The 22,099-nt window shown below is 42.5% G+C and overlaps 1 protein-coding gene across 2 annotated transcripts in view; it reads left to right on the top strand.

Moving 5' to 3' along the window:
* The first annotated feature begins 2,910 nt into the window (after positions 1–2,910).
* KIF19 (kinesin family member 19) overlaps positions 2,911–22,099 on the top strand; it is a 43,261-nt gene continuing 24,072 nt past the window's right edge. For both annotated transcript variants that reach the window (XM_063293424.1, XM_063293423.1), the window contains exons 1-4: positions 2,911–2,986; positions 16,868–16,978; positions 18,265–18,352; positions 18,941–19,077. In XM_063293424.1, the coding sequence (XP_063149494.1) occupies positions 2,933–2,986; positions 16,868–16,978; positions 18,265–18,352; positions 18,941–19,077 (390 nt within the window). In that variant the 5' untranslated portion in view covers positions 2,911–2,932. The remainder of the gene's footprint in view (positions 2,987–16,867; positions 16,979–18,264; positions 18,353–18,940; positions 19,078–22,099) is intronic.

Below are 22,099 nucleotides of genomic sequence, written 5' to 3'. Positions count from 1 at the left end.
GAGACACAGCTCAGGCGTCCGCTTGCCAGCTGTCTCCCCAAAGGGAGAGCGGCGTAATTTGGCTGGGGGACTCCAGTGCCAGTTGAATGGCGGAGCCGAAACAACTGACATTGGTTTTGCGGGGAGAATTAATCTAGCTCGGAGCAGAACCCGCGCACGACGAAATCCAGGAGTTCTGTGAATCTGGCCGCCCGCGGGGGATCCACACGTGGCTGCAGCTGAGGTTGCTGTTCGCTTGTCCGAGCCTGCCTTGTCGGTGCGCGCCCGTTACCACCATGAAGGAGACGAACGAGTCCAAGGATCAGCAGCTCACTGTGAGTGAAAGTGACCTCCTCTCCTCTTTCGGGCAGCAAAGAGAAGCGGGGGAAAAGCGAGGGGGACGTTAGGTGGGGTGCGGTGAGGTGGGATGCAGTCAGTTGCTGAGGACTAAAGACGCTTTCCTCAACCTTCCAAAAGGGTTGGGACTCCAACTTCCAGGATTCCCAGCCAGCATGACCAATAGAAAAATTAAAGCCAGACTGCTCACTTGAGGGAATGGTATTAAAGGCAAAACTGAAATACTTTGGCCACATAATGAGAAGACAGGACACCCTGGAGAAGATGCTGATGCTAGGAAGAGTGGAGGGCAAAAGGAAGAGGGGCTGACCAAGGACAAGATGGATAGATGATATTCTAGAGGTGACAGACTCGTCCCTGGGGGTGCTGGGGGTGTTGACTGCCAGGAAGCTCTGGCGTGGGCTGGTCCATGAAGTCACGAAGAGTCGGAAGCGACTAAACGAATAAACAACAACATGACCAATAGAAAACAAGAAGCTGGCGGAACTTGAGAGAGAGCGAGCGCGAGCTCAAAGCACTTGCTGAGCTTCTTGAACAATTAGAAGTTGGGGAGGAAATTTTAATACGGTTTTCATTTAAACTCTGTTCTTCAATTCTAGTGGCAAGAAGAAACCAGCAAATACAACAGAATAGGGTGGAATTTGATTTGTTAGATAATAAGTACATGAAGTATGATAGTAAATGGTTGTAAGGTTGTCTTCTGGACTTAAGGGACCTGTCCAATCTCAAAAGGGATCTAGACTTACCTGTTTCCATTAGCACAGCTGGTCCCAGAGATTGGAATAGCAATACACATCAGACTCAGTTAAATCTTATGCCTTAGAGTGAGATGATCAAGCTGCACTACTGTACAAATAATACCCAACCTTAAGAGGTAGATACCCGCATTTCCTCCATGTTATTATGTTTTATTACCTAGACACAGTTGTTTGGAATTCTATGGCTAATCAATGCTCTCTGTCATGCTGCCAAAGAAAATGGGAGTCAGTGAGGCTTGGCTTCTTTGTTTTAAAGTCTGTTTAGCTGTGCCGTCAAAAATAGTGGGTGTTTTCTGACCATAAATCTGTGTTCTTAGAATATACGTTATAAGCATTTTAAGTTAATTGTACAATTTCATGTTCATAAATTGATGTTCAGATAAGGAAGGGCATTCATGGTCAGATTTAGTTCTGCTATCCTATACCATTTATTACTTTCTTTAATTATAATGTTTGCATTTTTGATACATATAGTTGAGCGATATGAAAAAAAGTACTGTACAACAGATTTCCACTCCCTGGAGCTTCCAATGTAAAATAAACCAGTTGTGGGAGGCAGCAGAATCCAGTAGAAATATGAATGGAAAGGATGCGTAGATAGCCTTGATTACTCACTAGAATAGAAATTGGAAATAGCTCTCCCTTGCTGGGCATGTTTACAGTTTTTTCAAACATGGGTTGCATAGTTTAAAACACTTGGTGACCTTTTAATGAAAGCTGTATGTAAATATTATACATTAATGTGCAGTTACACATTCAGTGCAAGGAGAACACTTTGTAAAGCTATTTTGAAAATATATTGCATTGGGATATAAATCTATTGTACAGCAGCATTGGAGGGGATTACTTTTGCAATCAGTGCTATGATTGGGGGTGGAGAGGGGGTGTATGAAATAGAATTTAAAAGTGAAGGAAGCTTTAAAGAATACTTTCAGAGCTGCCAGAGGTACAACAACAAAGAAACCTTTCTTAGAGAATGAACATATCATAGAAATAATGCCTGGCTTCACCAGGAATAGTTTAATTATCTCTGAAATCAACAGTACCATGAGATGAGTACTTTCTAGGTCTGGAGCAGGGTACCTGTCCAGCCCCCTCCCTGCAATTTTTGGTGAACCACAACTCTGAACAAATACTACAGCATTGCCAATGATGAGGGAAATTGGGAGTTGTAGTTCAACAAATTTTGGAGGATGGCCAGAAATTCCCTGTTCCTACTCAAACAGCATGAAGAACAGAAAGCGATCTGTTTTTCAAGGGTTTAGATCCTGTGTTAAAAGTCATCTCAGGATAACAAATGAAACCTTGCTGGTGGACTTGGGACAAAGGAGTCTGTGCATTGGGGTTCATCCCTGACTTTATTGTCTGTATGGGAAACAGTGAACAGAAGCCACTAAATCTCTTGCGGCTTTAGGCCATTGGCTTTAGAGGTTGAGTGGGATCACATAGGCTGACGTGGCTGTAGCTGGATCCGTTGTTCCAGAAATGCTGCTGTCCAGGTGGTGTTTCCTTTCCTCCCAGGGAAAAAAACTCTCATTGTCTGCTTGCAGCTGCCTGCCAGGGCCTCAGAGAGACACAGGTGATTTTCTCTCCGTAGTGATAGACAGGCTCAGGTGAGGCACATTGGGCAGGGAGGAAGTGGAAGAACTTGGGAAGGAGCTCTGGGAGGAACTCTGCTTACACGTTGGGCCTTGGATGGCCCGGGCACGGAGAGTGAGGACTTCCATGCAGGTGCTAATTTTTCTCTCTTGTTCTTTGGCTTCACACGCTGTGAGATACCTCACTCACTCATCCATCTTCTTGTATTTTAGGTAGCCCTTCGCATACGGCCAATCAGCATGACAGAGCTGGAAGAAGGAGCCACGCTCATTGGTCACAAAGTGGATGACCAGGTATTATGGTAGCCCTTTCTGATGAATGGGTAGAATTTAGTTGACCCTCATTTTTTGAGCTGAACTTTGAAGCTAGAATTAAAATGAGTTCCTGGAAATGATCCCCTGCCCCCCCCAAGGGGAAGCACATTTAATTTGTTTAAAAACTCACATCGATGCAGGATAATGCAAGTCTGAAGTTCAGGTTCAGATATGATATAGGAGGGGTCGGGGGAGGCATTACCATTTAACATAGAGAAAGTTTGTTGGGTCAGCAACCCCTGATCTGGAAGTTGTTCTGAATCCCAGAGATGAGAAAAGAAAAGGCATTCTATCCATAGAAGAAGAAGTTCTTCTATTCAGAGTTCAGAGTTACAGTCTAGAATTTTTTGCCACTGCCTATGCTGGCAAGGCTTAATGGAACAAAGCCCAGAGGCTGGCCCTAGGTTGCCAATCTCTGGCATATACAGGAAAATAAAAACTCCTTTATTATAGATCTCAGATGATTTGTCCACTTAACCTGCTGCTGTGTACTCTGACTGGCAGCAACCAGGTCTCAGGCAAATAAAAGGCAGCACATACAGGATCAAAAACGGATCCTTTGAACTCGAGTTTTGAGGAAATAACTTGCCAAGAATGTTTACTTCTCCCTTCCCCCAGTGGTGTGTTAAAAGATGATTCCTGCTTTCTTGAAAAACTGAGCTTGGTTAGTTGAGGCTCCTTTTGGCCACCAAAGCTCTTGGAAATGTGTCTCATTAGCAACTGCTAAGTAGCCGTGCTTCTTTCCCATTTGTTGAAGTCAGGAGGGAAATTAGTATGTTGATTAGAAGGATATATTTTCTCTCCTCTTGAGAACTAATGAGAAGGGTTGACTATGATTGACCCAACAAGCCTGACTCCTGAGACCCAGACGGTCCCCTGTGGGAGTCAAGCTGTTGTATCTGCATACTATATTTGCTAGGTTTGAGAAATTACGTCAGGTCTGAGCACTGGTGGCAGGTAGTTCTTGCAGGTTTGTGGAAATGAGTTCCATAAGTCTTTGTATTTATTGTACTGAAGTGATAGACAAACCCAACGCATGCGTGCCATGGTATGCTGATTCTAAACCTCTTAAAACAAGTGTTAATTGCCACTGTAGGACACTTCCAGATTGTGTGTATCTACTCTGCTGTATCTGTACGTTTCTACTTGGTTCTCAGAATACCCAATAATTTGTATCATCAAAATGCTAAACAGGAAAAGTAAAGGCCATATGAAAGGTGTTGCTGGAACATGAGGGAAACCTGGGACGTCAGGTGGATCAGTCTTTTTTAATCTCTTGGGGAAATCTGTTGCCTTTTTGTTTTCCCATATCCAGCAAGCTAAAAGTGGTGATAATGACTCAGTATTTAGGGAGGAGGGGCAAGCTGTTACCATGAAGGGGGAAAATTAGACTCAATTGTAGATTTAAAAAATTGAGGTTAAATTGTAGATTATTTTTGAGATCTACCTTTTCTGGCTGGTTTTGTGGGTGCAGTGATTGAAACAAGGAATATTGTGTACACTGATCCAGCTCCTTAGAGAAAATGTGCTTAGGCAACTGAACTAAATCTTGTTATTTAAGAGTGAGAGGGAAGTTTTCTGATACCATCTATTACCCCAAGAACTGCCACTGCAGAGAGACAAAGCAATTTAATAAATGTGCTACTGCTAGGATTTACAGGTTGAAATTATGTGAGTAAATGTCTGGTTCATAGGGACAACATGTCATATTACACAGTCTGGCGACAAATATATATATCAGATAACCAGAAATGGAATGGGATTAAACAAAAGGAGGATTTTAAACAGCTAAAGGATACCAATAAATGTTCCAGTTTTTCAAAGCAGACCAGACCTTTCTATATTCTTAGTTAAGCAATATGTTAATTAGAAAAATAGATGAATAAAAACAACAACAAATAAAACAGTTTATTGGATAAAAACTCTGACAATTGAAAAAGATAAAAATTACATAGATGCATTAGGTGACTCCAGTTTAATGCTTTCAAAAGATAGACAGCTAATTGAAGTTAGCAAGGTGCAAGAGAGTGTAATACTATATTATATTATTTATATCTTTTTCCAAAGTTAAGGTTTATGGCTGGTGCAAATTAGCACCCATCAAAAATGGCAGCTGCTCTAAATTACATCATCCAGATATTTTATCTATTCATGATGAAACTGTCATAGAAGAAATTAAAGATGGAGAATTGCCATGAAGTTTTAGTTCTAGAGAATCAGAAAAAAATACAGCTTTGAAATTAATTGGCATATTTATAAAATGTTTGCGGCCACACTGATGTATTCAAAATGTTTTTTTTTTAATCAGAACATCACAAAATATTCTGATTAGTTGTAGCTTTCCATTTTATATCCGTACTGTGTACCTATGATGAAGCAGACAGGTATGGGCTCATTATGGAAATAACATTCATTTAGGAAATCACTGCATGTAAAACTGATAGTCGTGAGGTAGCCCAAAGTTTGGGATGAGGATGAAAGTAATGAATCAAAGATAAATGGATATCTTAGCAGGCAAACATCTCATAACAATTCCTCCAAGGTATTCAATTATTGTGCCTTATTATTTCCTTGGCTCTCTGACCAGTGTATGTGGAGGCGGGGAGGGTGTTTCTGTGACAACATTATGAAAAGAAACCATGTAGATGTCTTTGTTGTTGTTTTAAGAACAGGAGCACATAGTAAAAAAGGGCAAATTTGAATTGATCACTGTAGTTATTTGTGCACCCCTAATAGTACAGCATGAAGGGGTCCCTCCCTATCTCTTCGAACTAAGGTTGCCATGGAGACAGCTTTTTTCACTGTCCCATCCAGCTGAGGACAATGCTTTATAGACCATGCCAGCAAATTGTTTACAGGAGTGATTTGTCGTCATGACAATAAGGTATTGGATTCAAAACAGGGTTGGAATTAGGCAGTAAGAAGGAACAACACCAGATCTGCTTCCGGGCATGATAGCAGACAGTGGATATACAATCACATCGCTGCCTGGAGCTGAGGTGTGTTTCCTCAAGACTAATGCCCTTTGGTCTGGCCATGAGCCAGAACTTCATTTTAGTCAGAACTGATTTTCAGGGCCACAGAATAAAAGTTACCAAGCAGTCTTTATTGGTGCTTGCCAACTTCATTCCAAGGTGTCAGAACACACTTACAGTATATCCCCAGAAGAAATTTCCAAGTCAAAAAGTAGTATCAGATTCCCTTTTCCAAATTAAGCAAAGATGTTGGGTGTTCCTCAGCCTGGTCTCTGTTGCTTGTTCTATGATCATATCCCGACCGGAAAGAACAATTAGTCCTTTATGATTATTAATTCAAAATATTAATATTTTAAAAAAATTTAATATTTTAAAAATATGCACTTTTTAATATGCCCATTGTCCACAGGTGAGATTAACCCATTTGCATGTTTTAAAATGTCCATGAACATGCATATGTAATTTTGTGTGCATTTTCATACACATGAAAATCCATTAAAAATGTTTATGCTTTATTTCATACTCTGTTTAATTTTTGTAGACAATTTTCCATAATTTGTGCCTTTTTGTACATGTATTCTAATTAAAGAATGAAATCACACAAATTGAAAAAGTATAAATACCAAAGGATAATTGTGTATTAGTTTTAGAAGCACAAACCACATCAGTTAATATCAAAAGACAAACCTAATAAATTCTTCTCCCCATCCCCAATTTACTCCAATGTGCAAATAAACTTACTTTCAGGCATAAGAGTAAGAATTATTCATGTAAATAGGAGGCATCCAGGGTTGTGACTGATTGTGGAATTCCTCATTTTGATCCTTCCTTGTTAACCTAATGCTGTGATAATATATTAATCACTAAATGTTTTTAAATAATCTAATTAATTTTCTGAAATGAATAAAATATCCATTAAAATATCCAGATATCCAATAAAATGTTCTTTTAACCAGTAGAAAAAAAACCCTCCAACTTATTTAGAACTGTTAATGATCTTAGTTTTAGCTTTTATGTCTGAGATGGATTTGTATTTGTTTGCAAAACAAATTCTTCCAGAAAGATTTGCTGTAGTTGGGGAGCAGCCTTAGTATCTATTTGCCTATATAAAAAGCATAGCTAAGACTCTATAAATGTGTCTGAAGCACTTGCCTCTTCCTACTTTTGTACAATTAATCAGCTAGAAAGTGTGATGATAAACTTTGAACAGAAAGTTCTGCTCCATTTTTGTATTTTTTGGCAATGTCCTATCTTGCAGGATGGAGCATTAAAGAATATCAGTGACTTGTTAGGAATGCTTCCTGTGACAGGATCTAAAACAAATAGCATTACTAAACAGGCAAGTAAACAGAGCAAACACCTGTGAAATGTTTCCAAAGGCTCAGCGTGTTCATTTTGCTGCTGAATTATGGTGATACAATTTTGGCCCTTTGGGAACAGTTGGAGATCTTCCATTTCTATTTTTATGAGGAGGTATCATACAGTCAAAAATTGGTTATTTTGCCACCAAATTTGGGTGATGCAGTCTCTGCATGCTGGGGGGAGGTATAAATTGGATGCTATGTGGCAGCAGGTTGTCTACCCCTGGGATATTTGTTTTCAAGTTATTGAAAGATTAGCTGTACCACATTGAGTCAAGTTAGAATCGGAAATAGATAATTTTAAATAAATTTCCCTCATCATGTTTAAGGCCTAGTATTATTCTTTTTGAGATCTATAGGATATTAGATATCAAGCTGGACAAAACCTCTTTTGAGGTTAAAATTCAGAGATATTCAGAGTCTGTTAAAGAATCAGCATCATATCAGCATCCTGTAAGGGCTAAGTGCAAAATGTGTGCATCTGCAATTTCTGAAACCAGAAAACTTGGAGGTCTGCAAAAAGATACTTCAGCTTATTGAAATGGGTAAACTTTGCCTTGGCATCAATTTTTTCTTGGCCCCCAAGGGCTGCAGGGTCACAACTGGTGACATCATATGTGGGTAGCCAATTTTTAAGCCCATTTGGGGGAATTTGGGGGATTGAGGGTTTTTTTGCCCAAATTAGGCACATTATGTCTTCCAAGAAGAGAGAGCCAGGTGGTCTAGTGGTTAATGTGCTGGCCCAGGAGCAGAGAGACCCAGGTTATAATCCTCCCTTAGGCACCAAAGCCAGTTGTGTGACCTTGGGCCAGTTACTCCTTCGCAGCCTAAATCAGCAGGCTGAAAAACAAAACTCCTCCTTGCATCATGCACTGATAAGCTTCACTGTGAGAACTAGGCAAATGCAGTATAAAATCTGCAGCCAAGCAGGATAGATACTAAGAACAACAACAAGTCTTCTAAGAAGCTTAAGATTCCTATTTTAATTCTTAAATAGTCAACTTCTTAAGATCCTGTGATTATGAGAGGTAAGAGGGATGTGGACCAGAAATCAGGCCTTCTCCATGGTTGTCCCAGCATTGTTTTTGTTTTTTTTGCTCTTAGCAATCTGGAAAGCCCTGAAAACTCTCCTTTTTGAGTAGGCATTTTTTCCCTGAACTGATGGTGACTGGGCAGCCATATCTAGCTATTTTATATTGATCTGAGGGTTAGGGTTTTACTGTGGATTATTATTTCATGTTTTAATGTCAGTTGATTGGGGCAGTATAAAATTGTGTAAATAATAAACAAATGACCAAATAAGCTACAACAATTTGCTGTCTGATTGCAGTGGCAAAACCCTGGGACATTTTTGGAGTTGCAAAAGGGATTGCAGGCATCTGCAGAGAAGAACAAAGGATCAAATGATGAAAGTAGTATCATGCCATTGCAAACTCCTCTTCTGTGTATGCATCAGGGCATCACATGTACATACCAAAGGGGCAGAGCTTGTGGATGTCTCTGATTAGCATATTTAAGGGGTGGATACTTGCCTAATTAACTAATGATGACACTTTATTCAAAACTCAGTTAGTTGGGCAAGAAGACTGCATTGTTAAAATACAATATAAGACCTACATCACAAATATCACTATGACCTATCAGTTATGTACCCCGTATACGTAGATGTGTGCATGTAAATTTTTAGTATATTAACATTACTCTATAATTATAATTAATCTATAATTATCATATAGTCCACTTGGTTTTGAAAATTATTTATACTGGGTTAAAAACCACACCAGATTTTTGAAGTTTGCAGATTGCATATGGAATCTTTGGTTTCACATAGATGTCAGCCATGACTTATGGAGCAAGAGACATTGCAGTGTGTATGAGCTGAAGAGGGAACAGAAGTAATTGCATGAATTGTTTGCCACATTTTATTATCTGCAACAGTGTCCTCACTAGAATTTTAGAGAATTCTCATAAGAATTGAATTACATGCAGTGAATAGAAATTAAGTCATTCTACTTTCTCTGGGTAGAATCAATCATTAAGGCTTCAGATCAAAAGATCAGTTTCTCAACCCTGGCAGAGACTTTCTTTGGTTTCTTTCCACTGTTTGTTTTTGAAATGCAGGCGCCATACCTATTTGAGTGTTTAGCAATATATTCCCTACCAAAGATGCTTGCCTACTTCTCTTTAACAGACCCTTTTATTCGTTACAAAGAAGTGCATTATTCCTTTTCAAGCAGCAGTGTTGCTCCTGAAATCCTCTCCTTGGCACACCTATGGTGACAGAATGAAATGAATCAAATGGAACAGTGTTCAAGGTTAGATGAAAACTAAAGCAGCCCTGGACCCCTTAATCAAAAATAACTCTCTCCTTTCCTTTTCATAGTCAGTTCATGCAATTCCATCTCCCCTGCTCCAATAGCCAAGGGAGCAGGACCAATTATATAATAATGTCAGGCTGGAATTTTCAGCCATGGGATTTCCCCCCATAATTTGGATGATTTGGGGGAGAAATATGGGATTGAACTGTAAAAGATTAATTTTCTCTTTCCTTAACACATCTTTTCACTTTAGATTTTCTCTAAAACTCAGCAGGGCTGCTTGCTACCAAATGTTAGTGGTGTCATTTTATGAGGTTTGGGGATCTCAGAAAGAAGTTTGGTAGCTGTAAGTTGTCCATTACTGCCTTTGTAGAACAAAACCTGCAACAAGGAGGTATTCAGCCTAGCTAATTTCTACCTCCCTCCTTTGACATACATTAATTCATTCATCCTTTAAATCAGAGGGTGGTCATTGAAATGCTATTCAGTGGCTCTTTATGTAAATAAGGTAGAGGTTTTGACTACTCAAACTGATTATTTCTTTCTGTTGACTAAGGCAGGTGGTAGGCTATAAAATATTGGGGCAGTCCCAGGATATCTTCCATAGTGATTTACCAGCTACACATATATTACCCGTTCCTCCAGGGAATGTTAGGCATTGTACATAATTTGCTTCACTCACCTGACTCTGGAACTTCACAAGAACTGATAATCCTTGTGAGGTATGTTTGAGACTAAATAGCGTTATGAATTCAGGTTTCCACAATATCATTCTGAGATCTAACCACTGTGCCCCACTGGTTAATCTGTTCTTGTGCCTTTTTAAACCACTTCTCTGGTGCCCAGTTTTAATGACTGCCTACACAGAATCCCTTTAAAGGCCTCTTGGAGATGGTTGAAACCCAACCTAATGTTGCTGTCAAAGGCAATCTGATCTCTGTATTAACAAAGACAACAGGCTGTGCTCTCAAGGTGTAAGGAGGGGGGGAAGTCATGCTGACATCTGCTATGCCTTTAGTAGCTGCTTCTGTAGCAGGTATCCAGTTCTACTTCTCCACCATTCAATCCTCAGAGAAAGCATTCCACTTCTACTGAGTATAATCATAGAATTGATTTCAACGGCCATTGGGAATGATATTACTGGAACAAATCTTATGATGTGAACCTAAGAATTCTTTCCAAAGGATCAGCCACAGCCATATAGGAAAACTTTCCAGGATTCATATGTATTAAAATTTCATTTTTAGTGTAATTTTTTGTAGTGAAACTACAAAAGTTAGTTTCACTACAAAACATAGATATGCAGCATTGACAGAAACCTCAAAAGTGCAGCAGGAAGTCAGCTGTGTCCCATGGCGACACCGTTGACCTTCCAACTTAAATGCATGCCCTCATCTTCCTGCCCTCTCCCTCTCTATTGCTGATCTTGTTGGAGTTAAGCCTAATAAACAGACACTTGATCTAAACTAGCAGTAGCGTCCCCTGGCTAGTATGGACCTGTCCTTTCTGTCATCCCAGATTAAGGCTGGCAGGAATCAGAGCAGCACAAAAGAAAATTAATGATCCCTAGGATTAGGTGGGTGGACACCTCATTAATGCAGTGGTTAAAACTGACTGTAATAGCTCACCGGCCATTCTCTGCTCCCTGTTTACTGCATTATGTTACTGTCTAAGCAGGGTCCCTGCCTAAGACCTCCAGAAAGCCACTGTCAGTGATAGACAAATCTGATCAAGTATAAGGGTGCTATCATGGATGGGCCCTCGAGAGGGCCCTAAGTGGTGCTTACTGATGTGTGAGAGGGACCCATAACAGAACTGCCTTCTTCTCAAGGTAGTAATGGAAACTAACATCCTTAGAGTATACTGTATATTGTTTTATGTTCTACTTTTTCTCCAGGAGCTTGAGGCAGTTTACATGGGGGTCTCCCTCGTTTTATCCTTGCAATAGCGCTGTGTGATAGATTGGACTGAGAGGGAGTGACTGTGCACACTGCTGCATTCTGGACCAGTTGTAACTTTTGGGTGGTCTTGAAGGGCAGCACCATGTAGAGCATGTTATAATAATCCAATTGAGAAGTGACTAAGGCATGAGTGACTATGAGCAAGGCCTCCCAGTCCACGAATGGGCACAATTGGTGCACAATATGAATTTGTGCAATGGCCTCCCGGCCACACCTGCCACACGCTCCTTGAGCAGGAGCTGTGAGTCCAGGAAGACCCTCTAATTGCATCCCAACTCTATCTGGGGGAATGCTACCCCATTAAGAGTCAAAGGTGACAACGCATTGGTCCCAAGGGTGCCCAAAACCAAAAGCTACTCCATCTTCCTAGGGTTGAATTGCAGCCTGTTCCTCCCCATTCAGGCTATTACAGACTTCAGGTACTGGGCAAGCATCTCAACAGCATCACTTGCCCAGCCTGGGGTGGAGATATATAACTGTAATGGAATGTGAGAATGACCTTGGAAGACAGTGGAAAGGGATGCTGCCTAGGGAATGATCAGATCTTATATTCTGCATTATGTGACTTAATTATATCTTGAACAATTAATAATAAAAAAGGAAAGGAAAAAAAAGATAAAAGGGGGAGGAGCCTGCAACTGAGTAATAGGTAAAGGAAGAAACTTGGAAAGGATCCGCCCTAACTGATCAAGCGGTAAAAAGGGACAGCAGGAGATTTGTACTTTCAGACTTGCAAGATTCTGTTATTGTTGCCTAACAATAAAGTAGAAGTCGTGTTTCCTGTCTGGTTTACCTGGGAGGGCTGACAATAACAGAGAATATCCTGCATACTGATGATACTGCCCCTCATGCTTTTGAATGATTTCACCCAGCAGCTTCATATACAGTAGATGATAAACAGGAGTGGTGAGAGACCTAAGCCCAGTGGCATCCCAATAAAAGGGGCCTAGGGATAGACGTCTCCCTCCCATCGACACTGACCAAAACCAGCTATGGAGGAAAGAGAACCACTGCAGAACAGTGCCCCCCACTCCCAATCCCTGAAGCCAATCCAGAAGGATACCACGGTCAATATTATCAAAAGTTATTGGGAGATCCAGGAGGGCCAGGATAGACACACCACCCCCATCCCAATCTCTCCAGAGGTTGACCAATGCCATCTCAATGCTATAACCCAGCCTGAACCCTAACTGAAAAGGGTCTAGATAACCTGCCTCATCCAGAGCAGTCTGAAACTGAGCACCTGCCACCCTGTCTAATTGGAACTGGACAAAAGTTGTCCATATACTGTCAGGTCCAAGGATGGCCTCTTGAGAAGGGAATACACCACCACCACCTTCCAGGCATTAACCACTACTTGGACCCAACCACATGCAACCTTCTGGGAGGCCTTATCCAACCAGGAGGAACATGGCTCCAGAACACAGGTGGCAGAGTTCACAGGAACAAGGACCCTGTGCTACTTCCTTAGGATCAACCAGCTCAAACTCTTCCCAGATAACTGAGTTAGGACGTGTCCTGCCAAACTCAAATTCCGAGTGAAGCTGAGTGTCCAACAGAAACCTAGAACAGTCTTCATAGAGGCTCTGTGGGGGCTCCCCCAGTTCCTCCTTGCACAGAAGGGACCTGGTCACCCAGAACAGGGCCTCTGGCTGGCTATCTGTGGATGCAAAAAGAGCAGAGAAGTAAGCACGCTTTGCTGCCCTTTTTCACTCTTTCTCCTTCTCTAGACTGTTGCGTCATTTCATCTCCCAGACCTCCTCCGTAAATCAGGGGGCTGTATGGGATCCATGATCAGAGAGAGTCCACACAGGTGTGATCCAGTGTAAGGCCCTTGTTGCACACTCATTACAAGCTGCAACTAAGGCCTTGGCCAAGCTATGCTCCAGAGCCTTAGGAATAACTCCAAGTTCCTTCTGAAACTCTACCAGGTCTATCAGTCATCTGGAGTGGGCCGATCAAATAGGCCCTTCCTCCCTACAGTGGGGACCAGCTACAGAGAACTCTGGAGCCAAGAGGGAGTGATCTGTCTATGACAAGTGACTGATGTTAACATCCCCTAGTCCAAATCATCTCAACTGAGACCTGATCTGTCTCTGATATGAGGATCAGCATCTTCAGAGTTGCCCATAGCTCTGAGGTTCAATGGAATATCAGTCCTAGCATCTGGCTCCTTGATCTTCCTCCCTCTGAGTATTTCCCAGCACATCTTCCCTTATTACAGCTGGGCAGTCTAATTAGATAAAAGCCAATTCACAGCCCCAGTCTGACTACCCAGGGAATCCATGGTCCCTTTGCCTGGCTATTAATAGCCCTTATACTCTGTGGGGATGATGTCAGGAAGAAAGTCAAATACAGGTAGTTATAGGAGAAGATGTAAGTTCTGTAGCTGCATTGGATAGGCTATCATCAGCCTCTAGCCAGGTGCTTAATAAATTAACTTAATTAACTTAACTTACCAATCGAAGCAAATATTTGTAGCTCAGGGTTGAACTGTGGAGTCCTTGGTGCTCTCTGAGCCTTGTTGTTTTCTTGCAGACATTTCACTGCCAGACTAGGCAACATTTTCAGTGCAAAGAGGGAGTGGGCCTTGCTCTCTGTTTATATACCGTGGTTTGTCCAGCTTGTGTTGGTGGAGGTGTTGTTAACTTAATACCAAAATCCACATTGAGACTAGGTACACAGTTTGCACTAGACTACTGTATAAGGCAGGTTTGCTTGATTTTTAGTGGACAGGTACAGTAGTCCTCGTTTAGTGACCACAATTGGGACCAACAACTTGGTTGTTAAGTGAAGCAGTTGCTAAGTGAAACTGTGATTGTGCTTATGATCTTACTTCAGCTTTCCTTTGCTTTATAGACCTGCAAAGGTCATAAATATGAGGACTGGTCGCAAAGTTACTTTTTCATCACCGTCATAACTGCAAATGGTCGCTAAATGAGTCAGTTGCTAAATTAGGACTACCTGTATTTTTATGAATCCAGGTAGTCTCTCTTAGAAGTACAGGTAGTCCTCACAATGACCCTAATTGGGACTGGCAACTCCATCGCTAAGTAAAGTGGTCATTAAGCAAAACATCATGTGACCACCCTGTTTAGTGACAGCTGTTCCAGCAGTCCATTGCCATTTTTAAATGAACCCTGTGCAGTCATTAGGCAAGGATCCACCCCAATCCAAGCCATTCCCAGCTTGGTCCCTCCCAGCCTTGAGCCTCAGTTCTTCCAAGGCAAGGACTACCTTCAACTCCCCCACCCACCTATCTCCCCCAATCTCCACCCTTTTAGCCACCCTGCATAGCATGGCCAAGATGAAGAGGCCGCTGTATTCTGCCACCTCCCCCAAATGACCTTCCTCCCTGTCCTCCTTGGCACAATCGTCATGTTCTTCCTCACCTTTACGAGGCTCACCACCAAGGAGTGCTGCCGAGGAGTGCTGCCTCAAGCCCCACAGTGCAGCAAGCAGCCCCAGAGCTGAGGCACAGCAAGCAGCCCTAGAGCCACAGCATGCCATGAAGTCACAGAGTGCCAAGAAGACCCTGAGCCCCAGAGCTCTGGTGCACCAAGAAGTCCATGAGCCATGGTGCACCAAGAAGCCCAGAGTCCCGGTGCGCCAAGCAGCCCCAGAGCTGCAGTACGGCAAGCCCCAGAGAAGTGTTGCTAAGGAGCCCACCTCCTCCCGCATCCCATCAGTGGCTATTCAATGAGGAATGACCCGCATCACTTGCCCGGGCCCCTCTGCCACTGCAGGAGCAGTCTTCCAAGAGCCACGCCTCCTTGAGCGGCCCTTGCAGCCTGCCTGACATCACCAGTGTACAATTAGGGCAGGGAGTACAGAAAAAAATATGCCCCAGAGTGGCAAGAAGCCCCAACACCACGACAAAGGATCGTCCCAGCCAGCAGTGGCGTGTGGTAAGGTGCAGTGCAAAGAATCGCCCTGGCCAGCAGGGCCCCTTCCTTTCCTGGCAGGGCGGCAGCACATACCTGCCCACCCATAGCTCTCACCCTCCAGCCTGCTGGACGTTTCCACGGCACCTCCCCATGCATAGCTGGGATGGTGAGCCCAGCGGAGGAGAGGCAGGTGTAGACAATGAAAAAGATCAGCTGGGGAGGAGGTGAGGGGACAGTCATAAAGGTGCAGGGGCTTGAATTTTTATCATGTGAGCCCAGAAGCACTGTGATGGTCATAAGTTTGAGGACTAGTTGCAAGTCCATTTTTTCAGTGCCATCATAACTTCAAACAGTCAGTGAACGTATGGACGTTAAGCAAGGACTATCTGTACATACATTTGAGAGGATGAGAGGAGAAATGACTGGGTGGCAAACTCTAGACCATTTGGGGTTTTGGACCAAAATGCAGAAAATGCATATGACGATCCTGCTGGCCTCTCTGCTCCTGCAACCTTTCAGATTTCTGCTTCTCAAGCTCTTGGCTTGCTTTATCATGTTCTCCTGGTCATAAGATCTCAAGCTAAAGAACAAATGTAGACACCTAAAGTTAGGTCTATTCAGTATGGGATTAGAAGGAACTAATATAGAGGTAAGTGACTTTGTGCCCCCCATATGTTTTGGATTATGCCTTTCATAAATCCCTAGCAACATAATAGGTGATAGTTACCACTGAAGTACATTAGATTGCCTCCCTTTGAGCTAGCAAATCAGTTACTAGGCAACTAGCTTTGAGCTTGAAGGAAAATCCTGCAATTGAGGGTATTACATTTCACGGTTACACATAATGGGTCCTGTAGCAAGGTAACATTTTGCACAGAATCTTTCTAAAATAAGGCCAGAGATGAATATAGTAGAAGCATTGTTGCCAGTGTAATGTGCCTCCATTTCTTTTGTTTCTCATTTCTAGAGGCAAACAAGTTTTGCAGTGTTTTGAAATACTGCCAGTTCTCTTTGGACAGGGATGAGGGTGGAAGGGAATTTATGAGCGAACATCCTACCTTGTGCAATAATGCTCTGATTATACCTTCTTCAGTCTTATTCTTTAATGTTCAAGTTATTGTCTGATTCCTGTCTGCTGTTTGTGGGTTCTGGCATGAGTCTTATCTGTTCTTCCCTTGCAAAAGGGAAGCAGAGAAAGGAACCTAAAGTGGCATATGGCTGCAAGATTTCTCCCTTGGATGAAAAAATAATACTTGGCGTACTCATCATTTCTTTCACTTCCCTTGTTAAGATTTGTTTCTACCTCTTCATTAAAATGCCTAAAATAATTTTTCAAAATCCTAATGCCATTCCTGCAGATGGTTGTGCTAATGGACCCAATGGAGGATCCTGATGATGTGCTCCGTGCCAATCGGTCACGAGAGAAATCCTATCTGTTTGATGTAGCCTTTGATTTCGCTGCTACTCAGGTGAGGCCCCCTGGCATCCATACTCACTTATCTAGGATCTAAGACAGGACTGAACAGAAAGGTAACACCCTCCTGACTTCTTAAAATATATAGATGAACAGCAGTGTTGAGAGGCTGAGAATTTATGACAGCAGATTGGCAGAGAGAGGAATTCAGTGAATAATTAAAGTGCACCTTATAGTGTGTGGATGTTTATCCTGTTAGGGTTTTTTTTTAACTAATTTTAAGCCAGATCACCTTTTGGGAAACATTTAGAGAGTCCCAACTAGTTTCTACCCACAAAGCAGTGGAGACAGGGGAAGAAGTACATCCAGACATTGATGGAAGAAAAAAAGATAAACAGTTCCTCTACTCCTAATCTCAGCTTTCTGAAGCTGCTTTTCATACAAAATAAGGCAAAGGATGCTAGCCAAATCTGTCCTATACTATGTTTGTTCAACTCTTAGATGCTTCTCTAATGCCTATCTCTGCTGCTGCTTGTCTCAGAAGTAATACAAGTGTCTGGTGGGATGGCTGGGCTCTATTTCAAACTCATTTGCACATAGGCTGAAACTAGAGCTCCCTGAGTGAGATCTGTTCCTCCTCTGCCAGGTGTTACTCATGGACTGAGAATTAGAAAGGAGGGCAGAGAAGGAGCAGGGTAAGAGGAAGAGTTTTGTGGCATAGAAATGGCTGGAAGTACAGAAACCAAATCCCTTGCCATTTGGATGGACATATTCTTGCAACCATTGATCATAATTTCTCAGAATGTGTTGGAAGAGGAGATGGGATTCTCCTTATTTTATGGCCCACTGTATGTGGATGTATAGCCAATCAACATGCCATGTTTCTTAGACCAAGAAGTTCTTAAAGATGTAAGGATTTCAAGGGGAGAAGAGCAGACAAGTGCAGAGGGGATGAGAGAACCAAGTCCTGTTTATTTTATTGATTTGATAGCAAGACAGTAGCAAAGCTGAACCGTGAAGAACTGCTGGTATAAGAAGAAAAGATGAGATTCAGGGATATCCATAGTAAGGGGTTTAAAAAGTCAAGTTGGCAATTGTGACTGTGCAGTTGAAGCCTCACCTCTGATATACATGTGTCAGGGTCACACAGGTACAAATTGGTGGGACTTCAATTGTGCAGTTGCAATTACCATCTTGACTTTTTTGATCCCTCCTGTGGATGCCTCTGATAAGGCCCATTGCTACCTATCCTTCATATTTAGGGCAATTGCTTCTATTTCTTCCCTGGAAGTAAGTTTTTCTTGTTTTCATCTATTCATATCTGTTCATCCCTCCCCACAGGAAATGGTCTATCGTGCCACCACTAAAGGACTCATAGAAGGGATCATTTCTGGCTACAATGCAACCATTTTTGCCTATGGCCCAACAGGTAAGAACATAGGCTCAGTTCTGACTGAAGATGCCTATCTCATTTTCCTATGAGTTGGTGACAACCAAGCCCTGGCTGCTATAGCTGTGGGTTGTTGTAGTCCTACAAGCATGGACTGTGTAGTCCTGAAAGCAGTTGGGCTCAGCTCAGAATTGCTGCTTCCTCTGTTGTGATGAGTGCATAGCAACATAGCAACATTCTTTGCATGGGAGATAGAAGAAGGTCAAAAGAAAACATTTCTGGACCAAGTGTTCTGAATTTGTGGCTTTTTTCAGGCATACCTCAATATTGTTTTAAAACTGAACTACCCATTGATTAATTGCGGTATAATCGGAAGCACAAAGATTTAAATGTTCTTCGTCAGTCCTTGAACAAAGTCATGTGTTTGTTCATCTGACCTTTATTCTGTTCTATAATTCCATTCAGAGATTGGCCTACCCCAGAAAACACATTTTTAGCATCTGCAGTCTGCCCAAAGAATACAGAGATCCTTTCAAAGAAAGTGTAGTGCCAATTTTGGGGAGCCCCACAATGGAAATATTCTCCCATTTATCATCCATTTTTCTCATCTTTTTCCTTACATCTCAGGATGTGGAAAGACTTATACTATGCTTGGCACTGATCATGAACCTGGTATTTATGTCCAAACACTCAATGACCTCTTCCATGCTATTGAGGAGACCAGCAATGACATGGAATATGAAGTGTCCATGTCCTACCTGGAGGTAGGTCAGTTTGAAGGAGCCAGGAAGGAATGTGAATGTATGTGAAAAAGACTGAAACTGCTCAGTTATCTTTGCAGGAACAGAAAGACAGTCACTCAGTTATACAGTGTTTGGTTTCCCAATTTCTGTGCATCAACAGAAACATGCTCCTAGAGTTTGAATACTTCCATGTTGTTGTTGTTTTCCTCCTGTTCAAAAGGGTAAAGTCTCCTTAAGTTCAGCTTCATTCCTGGTAACACCATGGACATGTTCATGCGGTTTTCTTGCAATTTGGAAGTAGTTTGCCATAGTCATCTTCTGGGAAATTTGTTCACCTTCCCAGTCTAGTCTATAGCCCCAGAAAGATAATTCTCCCATCTTAATATTAACTAGGACTAACCCTCTTCACTTCTAAGGTCAGGCAAAGTCAGTTAATTTTACCATGCACAAAGAGAGGCAATGGCAGAAAAAGCTATAAGATGGAAGCAGAGGTACGGCCTGGTACGCCCAAGGGACAGGTTTCCCAGTAGCTAGTCTGCCAGGCATGTATTGAATAAGCGGTGTGTGTCTCCTCCTATTTTGCCTGAATGGTGAAAGGTTGCATGGGACCCTGCCATTTCGTCTCCTTCTTGTCCATCAGATCCTGTCCTCTCCAGTATTTTTGCCTTTATGGCTGATGTATACTTCATATGGTATGTAGAGATAATTTCCATGGCAACCCATCAGGACTCAGGCTAATATAATATTGACTCACATTAGCAGCCTGGAACAAGCAGCACTCAGCAACAAAACAGAAAAGGCAAGAAGCAGTGGCTGGAAGAGAACCCTGAGCACAGCAAGACTTTCCTGAAGGCATTGAAGGAATCTTTCTCCTCCCTAACTCTGTGCAAATGTCTGAAAGCGGAGTGATCATCTTTCCACTTTGCTTCCAGTTTACCTTGGAAAGCCGGCTCTTGACTGTGCTTTTCTCTCTCTCTCTCTCTCTCTCTCTTTCTCTCTCTCTCAAATCAATTATCTTGTGCTTATTCAGAAATTAAACCATGGCATTTGTGACTTGGCATATAGCTCATTATATCAGTCACTTATATATGTCTGCTCCACTTTGAATCTAGCGCAGATCAATGGCTGATGTGATTCAAACTGGGACTTTTGTTCAGCATTTGCAACAACAGTTCAAATACCAATCCAGGCTGCATTCAGTGCACAAAAGAGGTACTGGTGGCATTGCCTCATTGCCAGCTAACCTCTCCTATCCAATCAGCTGGGATTCCAGGTGTTGCAAGTTGGTAATGGGGTGTGGGACCTGAATATGAAGATGCTTTTGTTCTGTGATTTCACTTCATAGAGTTTTTGAGCACTGACATCTTGAGCTCTTCCCCACACCTCCAACAAGGTGTTTTTCCCCCATCTCTGAGAAGGGAGGAATGAATATTAATTTCTAAATTGCTGCCCCAACAGCAGTCTTTTTAGTGTGTCTCTGCAGCAAGGCCAGTGAAGTTGCTGCCTGCCCAGAATGTAATGTGGGTTAGTTTCAGTGCAGCTACTTGTTCTTGTGGGCTGAGAAGTGCTGCTTTTCTCACACACAATAAGAAGAAGCAACCTTCTGGGATTCTCCCTTTAAAATCACCACTTGAATCAGAGCTCTGTGTTTAAAGGGACAAGGAAAAGTTGCAGGGAGGTCTTCGCACAGCACTTGCAATGCAAACACTGTCAGGGCAAGGATAAGTAGGAATAGTGCCTTCATAGAGACCTAGCAGAGGGAAAAGAAAAGAAAACAAGGCTCTGTTCTCTCTGCCAGCCAAACCAGAAACAGCCACAGAGGCCAGCTGGCCCCACTGTATGGACAAGTCCTCTGGTGGGGCCGTTTGGAACCCTGCAGATCACCTCCTTCCCTCAGGCCTGGGATCAGAACGTTCACATGAGATAACTTGTTCCATTTTTCCATGGAAAGTACTTCTTCCAGCATCAGCCTGCTTCAGCAGCAAGAAGGCACAAAGAGGGAGGCTCTCTAATGTCATCTGTCAACAGCAGGACATCTCAGTGCTGAGGCAAAGAAAGCATGTGGAAGAACCCACAGTTGACCGATGTCCTGCTAATCACATAAAGTGGCTGTAGGGAAGGACAAGCCTGTGAAAAACTGAAGGAACTATTGACCTATAAATGGCATAGGGAAATCTAAGAGAGGGTCTTGTGCCCCCATGTAAGCTACTCTAGGTAAAGGTAAAGGTTTCCCTTGACATTAAGTCCAGTCGTGTCTGACTGTAGGGGGTGGTGCTCATCTCTGTTTCAAAGCCGAAGAGCCGGCGTTTGTCTGTAGACACTTCCGTGGTCATGTGGCCAGCATGACTAAACGGAATGCCATTACCTGCCCGCCGAAGCGGTGCCTATTAATCTACTCACATTTGCATGTTTTCGAACTGCTAGGTTGGCAGGAGCTGGGACTAGCAACGGGAGCTCACCCTGTCACGCAGATTTGAACCGCCGACCTTCCGGTTGGCAAGCTCAGCAGCTCAGCGGTTTAACCCACAGCGCCACCGCTACTCTGATATTATTTCTGGTGCACATCTTGTCAGGCCCTCAATGCCACAGCGGAGTCCCAACCTGAGAAAAGTTTTCTGTCCTTATCTAAACAGTTCCATTGCCAATATATTCTTTATTCAATCCATATATGTGCCAATTGCCTTTGGCAGAGCAAGGCAATAATGAAAAATAATAAAGTGTACATTTGAGTCTGTGCAGAGAGAACCGCCCCCCCCACCAGATGTAGATAGCCCTGGGTCCCATCCTTGCAGACCCCAGAGACTTTCTGACCCTCATTTGTGAAAATTGGGGGTGTGATTTTTCTGCCATTTTAAAGAAGGAAACAAATTTTGCTTAAGAAAACAAACAGACTTAAAAACTCTGCCCTCAAACTAACCTCAGTTTTCCAGGAATTTCTTCAGTCAGCTCCTCGGAACTGTCCAGCTATTCAGGTACTGAGAATTTTGTTCAGCCCAATTTGTAGTTCTCCTGTTGATGTGATTTTAATAGCAACACATACCAA

Source organism: Candoia aspera, chromosome 2, assembly GCF_035149785.1.
Source record: "Candoia aspera isolate rCanAsp1 chromosome 2, rCanAsp1.hap2, whole genome shotgun sequence".
NCBI classification, from domain to species: domain Eukaryota; kingdom Metazoa; phylum Chordata; class Lepidosauria; order Squamata; family Boidae; genus Candoia; species Candoia aspera.
The sequence above is the reverse complement of the archived record's forward strand: the minus strand, read 5'-3'. Positions and strand labels throughout refer to the sequence as shown.